Genomic DNA, 11016 nt, shown 5'->3' with positions numbered 1-11016 from the left:
ATGTCAGTTATTGTATCCTGGTGTGACCTGGTGTCATCTCAGTGGATGATGAGTTAAAGAGGACAGTGTTTCCCCAATAATAAATCTACTTTATAGAGTAAATAATTCTAGAGTTCAAGTTGATAACTATGAACTTGAAAACAGTACAAAAAGATTGGTTAGAACACTTCCAGGCATAGCGACGTGGAAGCAGACAGAAAACAGCTTTAATCTTCATGCTGCCTGCCCAAGTCAGAGAGGCAGTCCCGCAATGCTGCGTGACTGGCCCCGCAAGGCTCTCCGTGGATCAGGCCATGTTCATAAGGCAGTGCTTGGGAGTTACATTTGGAACCAGGGTTTATCTCATTTTCTTGACGCTCCCTTACCCCATTTCTTTGGTTTCTGATTCTGGCTACAGCCTAAAGTCTGAGAGCTCCCAACAGAGCCAAGTTGCCTCCAGCCTTTACTAAATCACCTGGTTTAGCCATCCTTCCACGGTTGTGCCCTTGACAGTCACTGGCGGTTTTCAGGAGAATGTTAACTATTATTAACCCCTATGAATACTAACATGGATAGCCACTCCCTCCTGCTAGTTTGCTCTGTGGTCTATTTGTAAATTCACTAAGCCCATCTGCTTTCCTCTCTGAGCAAAAGGCTGTGTTTGTCCACTCCCCAAGACAAATGTTAGTGATCTCATTTGCTGGTTTTCTCCAGAAGACTTTGCTTATGACTTGAAGAACTTCTTTAAATGCACAGTTAGCTCCCAGAAGACTGCCCTTCTTAGGTGAATTGCTCTTTTTGCCAATTTTATGCTGGCACTGAGGACAGAAGGATGAGTTAGGCTGCGGGAAATGGGTAGCAAGTCTCCCTGGAAGCTAGGAAGCCAAGGATCTTCCATCACCAGAGAGATGAGAAATGGTGTGACCAAGGCCTCTAAAAGCAGGCTGGGGAGAGAAGAGTAGGTGGGGGAACCGAGGCCGTGGGGGTGATGTGTGTCACCGAGATGACCTTTAAGCCTTCCCAGGAAGTAGCTGGGGGTAGCAGGGCTGGAAAGGGAAGGCAGGAAGGTATTAGAGTGGTAGAGCTGGTGACATGCTCTTTCCATCAAGAACTTGGTACAGCATTTCTTTTCTCAGTTTGGAAGGCTCAAGGCAGAAGGAATGGGGGCAGGGTTGGAGAGAAGCCTCCTGAGACTGGCTAAAATGTCAGCCCACTCTGAGGATGGAACTCCTTGGCAGAGACCCAGGCCTGGCTTTCTACAATGGAAGCAAACCAGAGGATGTAGGATGGGCACTGTCTGGGGCATGTAGGCCTCTCACCTCCTGGGCATGAGGGACTGTCAGGGTGGAGGGCAGGCTCTGCTCCAAGAAATAAAGACGGAGCTTCCTTCCGAAGGACTCGCTCTGGCCCTCCACTCAGCGAGAGGGCTGACTGCCCAGCAGAGCCAAGGCCAGGAGCCAGAGGCTCCCTCAGTTTTCCCAGAAGCCAAGTCATAGGCGAAAACTAGCCTCCTGCTGGAAACCCACACATGCCTCTCTGCCCAGGAAGTGGGAGAAATCTGCAAAGGAGCAGGACTGGGGCAGCACTGGCCCCATCCCAGGTGGCAAGGTGTTGGGACCCCTTCCCCATCGGCTCTCCATCAGAATCTGGGGTCAGTCCCCCATTTCCCAGCTCACTTCCATGTCTGCCCTGTGGCAAGGGAATTCCCTTCCCAGCCGACCACCTCAGCCCCCTCCCCCCAACCTCTAGGGTAGATGTCCTTGGCTTTCTGTTTCTAGGGAGCCCAAGAGATAGGAGGTGCTTCCCTGCATTTTAGAGACGGGGAAAAGGAGAAAGTGTGCAGTGAGTAAGTGAAGAGCACCTGGGCATCCCTGAGGAGAGTGAGCAGCTGGTCATCCGACAAACCCTGGACCTGAGTCCAGTGGGTGGTGGCAGTGGAAATGTGGCTGAGGACAGGACGGAAGGAGTAGACACACAACACTAGGGAGGTCCTGGTGGCTGGGTGTGGCCACCTGGAGAGGGTCCGTTAGCCTTCAGGAGGCCAAGAGGCGGGGCTTCCGGCCCGCTGCAGATGCCCCTGTAGGGTAGCTCTAACTACCACAGGGCACCGGCCCCCGTGCTCAAATGCAGTCACTTCCGGGCCTCTTACTCACCAAGAATCCTAGGCTCCAAAAGCCAGTACACAGTATCTTCTAATGTTTCCTAATGTTCTAGACATTTGGAAAACAGACTCCTTTTTAGAAGTTGCCATGATTTTTTCTTGGCTTTTATTAGCATGTGTTAAAATCATATTATCCAAACACTACCAGAAGAACATGTATTGTTCTGCATAAAGTGCTTAAGGAAAAAAAATGCAACTTATTAAACTGGACATTCTTTTCTAGTTCATAAATTTTGGGTTACAATCAGGGCACAAAAGGAGAAACAGAGTGCAGTGTTAGAGAGAGCGAGAAGCTTAGTGAAGGACTTGGGTGGAGACACAGACCACGCCCCATTCCTCCCACTTCCTTGCTGACTGAACACTGCACCTGCATAAAGCAGCAAACAGCTTTAATAAATACATTTTTCCTTCATTCAAATCAGAAAAGTTAATTATAGTAAAGCACTTTTTCTCTGACCATCTGTTTATAGCCACAGGCAAGATTTATCCACAGAGTTTAAGTGTGGAAGTGTTGGTTCATTGGGATTTCAGCTTTCTAATGCTTCAAGATTGTCTCAGCAATTCGTTATTGGTTTCTTTATATTTACCAACTCTATAGCGTTTTGGGTTACAAATGCCAACCATGGACATTTTCTCAGTGCTAGAAATGTCAATGAGTGGACCTAAATAAGGCTTTATTCCCAATAAACTCAATTTGCTTTAAACTGGTGTTCTCATGTTAGCACTCTGATGGCCGCACAAAACCCAAGTCCCTGCTGTGACAGGTTTTTAAATCGGTGATGCTCTGGAAAAAATAACAACTTGGAAATCTCTGTGTTTGAATCTTGGGTGGTCATGTTGAGAACAGGAAAAATTGCATTAAATACACTTCAAAACATTCATTTGCAATCAAACATATTTAAATCCTCCAAGGAAGGTACAGGTTGGTGACGGGGAGGCTGTTGTGTGAGCAGCGCCGTCGGGAGTGGCTGGGAGACTTGGGACTCTGTTAGTGGCACACACTCATGACAAGCGGCTGGGTCGTAGACCTCGCTTCTGGGCTGCGATGCCTCTGAACTTCTTTTAGCAAAGGGAGAAGGAAGGCTGGTTGTTCCTCTGCACAGTGAAGAGCAACCTCTGCTGAGTTCACTTTGAAGCTGACCCAGAAGCTGGAGCCAGGTCCCGAGCTAAGGGCTGCAGGAGGGTGAAGTAGCACTCGCTATCCCAGAAGCCATCTTCCATCCGGTGGGGAGAGTCACCTTCCCTCGCTCAAACTTCAGTGCTTTGGGCTTCATGCAGGACAAAATCTCAGCCACGTCTCTTACTCAAATTTTGATCTCACTGTACAAAAGCACACTGAATAGCAGTCCTGAGTGACTAGTAGAATTAGCGGAGTAGAGCTAAGTGAGAGAAAAACAGCTTTCTGAACTATCCTGTTCTTTGTTTCTTTCTACAGGTGAGTCTGTAGAGCATTCTTGAGTTTCACAGTGATATATACTGTTTCAGGAAGCACAAGGTGATCGGACTTTGTTTCCAGGAAGTGATGACCTACTTTCGTTTGAGCATAAGGTTCCATGACTGGTGCTACATCCTGCCAGATAGCGCCACACCGATGATAGGATTTAGGGCAGCCGGGAGGCTCTCGGTGCCCAGTTCCTGCCAAGTGTAGCGTGCCAGGTCAGGGCTGGGCTTTCACTATCAGTAGTTATATTTCCCCCTGATGGTTCAGAAGTCCTATGGTGAATTTGTTGCTTCACTCCACTCCACCCTGTCCATCTGACTTGGAAGCCTGAGAGCTTATTGAATTAGGCTGAAAGAGGCTCTGTACCTGCTGATATTGACGGCAGTAAGATGCTAGCTTACTATTTTGCACAGCACCATATATCATGCCTGTTATTCAGGCCAACTACAGCCAACCTTTTTTTGTTTTTTGTTTTTGTTTTTTTTTTTGTTTTTGTTTTTTTTATAAAGAAAATCTATGTAAGTTGAGGTTCAGAAATGCATATATTTTTTACTTACAAATATTCATCTGACCAAAATTCAACATAACCTTTATGGAACACTTAACAATTGTTTTGTTTTTAAAATAACATTTCATTCAAACTGTATATAATTCAGTAAAGTTTTTTATACAGCAAGCAATGCTTAAACCCTGGAAAATCTGTAGAAAAGAGATTTTCACACAAAATAAGAAAAGAAAAATTTGAGGTATCCCTCACACACACACGTCCATTCATTCTGACCCACGTGCACACACAGGCACACACGCACACACACCTATGTGTGCAGAGACACATTCATTCTCACTCACAAAGTGGCTGCAGCATAGGCAAAAAATTGTAGGTCCAAAGGAAAATGATTGATTGTTCTAATAAAGAGTCCAGGTAGCTCAGAAAAACAAAACAAAACAAAACACAATAGTCCTCTGAGGAAATTACTACCTCAAAAAAATGTTCTCAAGATGAATTTGAGATCTAAGCCTACCAAATTGCTTTTGCAAAACAGCTCCCTGCAGTCCAAGGTGACTTGTGCAAATAGAAGGAATCAAATGAGGCTAGTTCCTGTACTTCCTTTAACAAGGATGTGGGATGCTTGCAGGTGCCCAGAGCGCCCCCGTCACGCCAGGTACTGCTGCAGTGCCATCTTTGCCCTAAAATCACAAAGTTCTTGTTAGCCATCATCTCAGGAGTGTAATTAAGGCAAAAACCCTGTGGCTTAAAGACGGTAACTGGGGCACGGGGGGAGGGCTGTCTAAAAAGGTAGATCCTCAAAGGGAACTGGGGTGAGGCCAGCTGGGCAACACCTACCATACACGGCAGAGATCTGAGGTCAGTGGAGAACTTCAAACCCATGCTGGCTACATTCCTCTTCCTGAGATTCTGTTAGAAAGGGCTGCTCTTGTCATTACACCTGCTGCAGCTCAGGGGCATTTCATACTTATCCTTTGCCACTGGCATTTAGTCGTGATGTATCTGGGATTCTTTACTTTCTCCTATTGCCATGAAGGTGCTGCAGGACACTGTGGGTGACACTTAGGGTTCTGGGAAACTAAGAGGAAAACTGACCCATGGAAAGACATTCAGGTGCTGATTAGAAGGTGCTCGGGAGGCAGGGGGTGGGGTGGGAGGGTGGCTAGAGCTCATGACCCAATGCTGTTTCGTGGTTCAAATGCCTTCAAATTGAGGAAAGAGGTTACAGTTTCCTCTTGTTCTTTTCATCATGCCTGCTGATACAGACTGGTGTGGGATTGTTGGAAAGAAGGCAGCTAGTTGGAGAGGAAGAGACATGACGTGGGCAGTGGCCTCACCACCCTGATCCTTGTAAAAATGTCTTTCCTTGAGCTAGGACTAGGCAGCCCCCTTTACTACTCCAATCATGAAGTTGGTAAAGTTTCTAAAGAGGCTACCATTGTGGGAATTCGGAAGTCAGGTTTTAGCAATGGTCTCCCCCTCTAAGTTATGGGGGAGAAATGGCTAAAATGTTCAGTTACAAGTAGCTGATGAAATTAAGCCAAGGGAGACTGGGCAAATGGAGTGCCTGGTTAAGTAATGGGTATGACCTACAGTTTTAAAAGTAGAAACTAAGTGATGTTCTTACAGTTATCCAAGATTCTATAAATATAGTAACTGCAAATAGTCCAATCCATCAAAATGGGAAGCCTTGTATGGACTGTCTCCAAGTTATGGGAGAGTTGGGTTCTACAAGGTCCTTTTCCTACAGAAACAAGTTTATGAATGATTCCACAGGTACCCTTAATGGCCATCCACCTCACTTCACACTCCCAAGGCTCTCTGAGCTTGAGGTGGAAAGGACTGGTCGGCAATAGCTTCTCATCTCTAAGTGTTTCAAAGTCAGAAGATCACAAAGCCTTACAGACAAAAGGACCCTGAGAGATGTCTGTGCCATGGTGGGAAGGTCGACATGAGGGTTTTGACGAAAATTAGAACTGCCAATTCAGACACCTGAATCTTTCTCAGGGGCCGTCTATGTCTGTTATGTTAGGCCCTATGGAGACCACATCTTTCTGCTCTTACCATCTAAGGAGTCTTTCAGATGTTTTAGAGGCACGATCATCGTTCCTCAGATGGACTAGGTAAGATAGCTCAGACCTTGATTTTTTTTCCCCTTAGACCTTGATTCTTTTAATAGGGTTTAAGTACTGCTGAAAACTTACGTGCCATACATATATAGGAAACTGAATCAGACTGGTCTAAGCAATGTAGGCCAGGGCCAAAACCTACTGCACATCCTGCTGGTGAGGCCTCTTTCAGTCTTTCAAGTCATCCCAGAAATGATTTTAAGCAGAATTATTTTCATTTCCAAAAAAACCTGAGAAAAGCAAGCCAGAGAGCAATCTGGCCCTCAGTCAAGAGAGACGGGCTGACAGAGCCCATCATCTAAGTCAGGAGCCGTTACTACTGCTGTGGAGGTGGGGGCATGGGTGCTGGCCCTCCAAAGCACTGCTCAAATCCAGGCTTCCACAGGTGCCTGCCTGTGACTTGCCTTTGATGGGACACTCACCCGAGCACCAGTTACTTGGGACTTTGTCTATGTTGGCTCACGGGATGCCAAGCTTCAGGGAGGCAGGGGCCCCATCTACTCTGTGCTCTAGAGTCTGGCACAGGCATTCACTTGAGGAGCAATTACCAAGTGCCTTTTTCCTTCAGTGGAACACACAAGCAAGCCGACAGCCACGGCCCAGTGTGGTATGTCCTATGGGTGTTATGGGAGTCCCTGGCAGACAGGGTCCCCTGACAAAGCCTCACGTGCAGAATGGATCAGGCAAGACCTTCCGGAGGAGGTGACAATCTGGTCTGAGCTTTGAAGGATAAACGGCCATTGTCGGGACATTATCTTTCCTTGCTGTCAGTATACCTTCTGTGCCTGGGTCTCTGTCTGCCTCAGTGGATGTTGCTTCATTTCCTTTGCTGGATCTTTTTCCTTTCCCCTAACTGTTGGAGGGCCCTGCAGCATGGTTCTCAGCCCTCCTACTGTCTTCCTCTCTTAGTCTATTAATGGGACTTCATCCAGCTCCAGGGCTTTACACACCATCCCAGTTTTTATCCTCAGCCCCACTGTCTGTCTATTATTAGATAACCCACCATTATCTAATTGCATCCAAAGTTTGGCATGTCCAAACAAGAACCCTCAATTCTCCCTACCCCAACCCAAATCTCTCTTGTATTCCTCATTATCTTGGTAAATGGCAACACCCTATTTGGTTGCTCAGGTTAAAACTCTATAGACATTTTCCTTTTCTCTCGTTAACATCTTACATTAAATCCATGAGCAAATCTGTTGTCTCTATCTTTAGATTAAATCCTGAATCTGACTACTTCTCAATACTTCTACCACTACCACCCTCATCTCTCATCTACATGACAGTAGCCTTGAACTGCTCTCTGCTTCCAGTCTTGCCCAGATGATTCTCTACACAGCCACCAGAGTGATCTTGCACAAAATTCAAGTCAGGTAAGGTCTCTTCTGCTCAAAACTCTGCAATGACTTCCTATCAAACTCTGATTAAAATCCAAAGTCCTTACTATGGCCTATAATGCTTTTCACCTGTGCTCCCCAGCCTCCCATCGTCCACTGATTACAAGTCCAGCCCTCATTTATCTACCTGCAGCCCCACTGGCCTTCCTGTTGTGTCCTGAACATGCCAACATCATTCCTGCCTCAGAGCCTTGCACTTACTGTCCCTTCTGCCAGAATACTATGCTTCTGCACATCTGCTTGGCAAACTATGTCATTTCATCCAGGTTTTGATCAAATGTCACATCCTCAGAGAGGACTTTACTAGCCCATCTATAGGAAAAGAAAACTTTTTCATAGTTCATTCCTTCACCTTGCTGTTTTTCTTCATAGTACTTCTCACTGCCTATCATATTACATATTCATTTGTTTGTGTATCTTCTGTACTAGAATGTTAAGTTCTACAAGGGCAAGGACTTCATCAATTTTATTCACCATTATACCTGCAATGCTGAAAACAGTACCCGAAAGAGGACAGTATTAATAAAAAAAAAATTACTGCCAAGTGAATGGGGAATTAGGTGGAGAGGGGACTGTGTAGCAAATCAGATGGAACAGAACGTGTAAACGTATGAAGATGTGATACTGTGACAGGGCAGGTGTGGCTGGAGTACAGGGTGGGGGAGCATGGAGGATGAGAAAGGCAGAGTTACACCATGGAGCACTTCTGAGCCAGGCCCAGGAGTTTAATTATTAGTTTATCTTACTCAAAAGTTGCACATTGGCTCACAGAAAATGAAGGAAATTCAAGAATCTAAAAGATTTTAAGTTTGGCCATGTAAATTACCAAGCAGGCCAGATCCTTTCATAAAAGAAGCCAACATTCCCTAACATACCCCCAACACAAGGCCCTTTTATTGATACTCACTTGTCACAAAGGTTTGAATCTGGTGACTGACTCAGTTTGTGTAGAATATCTACGATGCCCATGTCTCGTAATTTATCCTGGCGTTCTTGTGAACCTAAGAGATTAAAGCTAACAGGTTACCGGGAACATGACCCAGGCAGCTGCCTTCCTTGATGTACAGTCAACAACCTAGAGCCTTATCAGGATCCTTTACTCCCCACCCTTCCATCCCTCTCATCCCCAATGAAGTTGGATCCTCCAAAAATGGGTCTCTCTGCTCCTTGACCCTCCTTCCCACATCCATCCTGGATTCTGCTGATATATTAATTTCTCTAAGGCCTATAGCAGCAAGGTCAGGTTCTTCAGCCTGGCACAAGGCCCTCTGCCATCAGGCCCCACCTTCATCTCTTCTTTCTGGACATATGAAGCCAGGCTCTTCCTAGTCCAGATAGGTATTCTTTTCCCCTTCTAATCTCTTCCACCCTCCTCTGACCTCCCAACACTCCCTGTGGTCTCCTGGTTAGCACGTGGCAGGTCCAGCTTCATGCTACCCTACCTTCCAACTAGACTAAGACTTCCTCCAAGGCAGTTTTGTTTCCCTGGTACTTGGTCTCTAGACCTACATGTTGAATCCAATTTCTCTTCCTTCTACTTTGTTCTAGACATGGCTCCTGGGTAGAATAATCCTCCTGGACTCTTTCCTCCCCATGAAGGGCCGGTAGTGACTCACTCATTCACTGACCTCCTCTACACCCAGTGAACCAGAATCTCTTGGTGTACAGCCCAGAAAACTGCATTTTAAAAAGTTCCTCAAGTGAGTCTTATGCAGCCAACAGTACTGAGACCCACTGTTCTTCTACATCTGTCTACTATCTTGGCTGGACATTGGAATCACCTGGAGAATTAAAATACTTATACTTGCAACCTCCCCTCTCCTCTAGAAATTTTGATTAAATTGGTCTGGTGCAAAAATCCTCAGGTGACTCCAACATGCAGTCAAGGTGGAGAACCTCTGACCCACAGAGACCACCTTTCAGACTGGCTGTGTCACCACTCACAGTGTATTTCTCCTTTCTCACAATGCACCCTCTTCTCCATTAAGCTCCTCTGCCTGGAGTCCTTATATGTGCTTCCTCTGAACACAAGCAAAGACCTATCTGCCCACCTCTCATCTTCTTCAAGTGCCTGCCACCAACCTCCTCCTCAGCTCTCTCTCAAGGGCACGGACCCCACTTATTTCTCTAGGGCTTCTCCACCCCCGTCCTCTGTAATCTGCCACAGTGTTGACTCCAAGGTGGGGCCTCAGAGTTAACGGTCCAGCTGCCTCAGGCTAGTCCCATGGATTTTCATGTCAAGGTGACTCCGCTGGGTTCTTGGAACCTCGAATGAGGCTTGCACCTAGGATCTCAGGGGCACCTACTGCTTTCTCTCCCACAATTTTCTTCAGAACAAATCTCACCAATCTCTTACCTTCCTCTTCATTCCATATGAGGTTTGATATACAAAACATAGCAGCAAGCTGCAGTTTGACATGTGAATGACCCTATTTGACGCAGAAAAAGAAAAAAAAATGGAGGTAATCTTACTTTAGGTATTTTTTTGTTAACATACCACAGGCAATTTCAACAGGCAGGAAGTGTGAAGTTGGGCTCTCAAACGCCAATGCACTAATGGGTGAATGGGTTGGGCTAAAAACAACAGAGAATGGTAGGAAATTTGGTAAACTTGGGAGTGAAGACTTGCTAAGAGACATTCACATTCAGATTTTAGAAACCCTCTGATGGGCCAAACAAAACATCTCCAGGGCTCTAAGTGTATTTTATAATTTACCACTCTCTATGCTTTTTCTTTTTAATGTTTTATTTCTGAGAGAGAGAGAGAGTGTGTGTGAGTAGGGAAGGGTCAGAGAGACAGAGGGAGACACAGAATCCAAAGCAGGCTCCAGGCTCTGAGCTAGCTGTCAGCACAGAGCCTGATGCGGGGCTTGAACCCACAAACCGTGAAATCATGACCTGAGCTGAAGTCAGATGCTTAATTGACTGAACCACCCAGGCGCCCCTCCCTCTCTATGCTTTTATGTAGACTAGGAAACTTTTTTTTTTAATTTATACTAGGAAACTTTCAGGTCACCAGTGGTCAATAAACTGGATGAATGTGCCTTTTGTATTCAGCTATTGATTATCTGATTCAAATTACTTTTAAGTTTCTGAGAGAGAAAGAGAGCATGAGCAGGGGAGGAGCAGAAAGGGGGAAAGAGAGAATCCCAAGTAGGCTCCACACTGACAGTGTGGAGTGTGGAGCACAATGTGGGGCTTGAACCCATGAACTGTGAGATCATGACCTGAGTGGAAACCATGAATCAGACGCTTAACCAACTGAGCCACCCAGGTGTCCCCCACCTGTTTTTGTTTTTTTAAAATCAAAGAGACAGACACTCAGCCAACTGAGCCACCCAGGTGCCCCAAATTATTCTTATTCCTAAGAGTATTGCTCTTATTCTTAAGAGTCAGTAAAT

The 11016-nt window shown here is 45.9% G+C and overlaps 1 protein-coding gene across 2 annotated transcripts in view; it reads right to left on the bottom strand.

Moving 5' to 3' along the window:
• Positions 1 to 2956: 2956 nt before the first annotated feature.
• Positions 2957 to 11016, bottom strand: part of ARMC8 (armadillo repeat containing 8) — a 106260-nt gene continuing 98200 nt past the window's right edge. For both annotated transcript variants that reach the window (XM_077756667.1, XM_077756668.1), the window contains 3 exons: positions 9972 to 10044; positions 8523 to 8616; positions 2957 to 4769 (listed from right to left, as the gene is read on the bottom strand). In XM_077756667.1, the coding sequence (XP_077612793.1) occupies positions 4736 to 4769; positions 8523 to 8616; positions 9972 to 10044 (201 nt within the window). In that variant the 3' untranslated portion in view covers positions 2957 to 4735. The remainder of the gene's footprint in view (positions 4770 to 8522; positions 8617 to 9971; positions 10045 to 11016) is intronic.

The sequence above is a fragment of the Crocuta crocuta genome, unplaced genomic scaffold (genome assembly GCF_008692635.1).
Source record: "Crocuta crocuta isolate KB4526 unplaced genomic scaffold, BGI_CrCroc_1.0 scaffold337, whole genome shotgun sequence".
Taxonomy (NCBI): Eukaryota; Metazoa; Chordata; class Mammalia; order Carnivora; family Hyaenidae; genus Crocuta; species Crocuta crocuta.
This window is presented reverse-complemented; position numbering and strand designations above follow the sequence as displayed.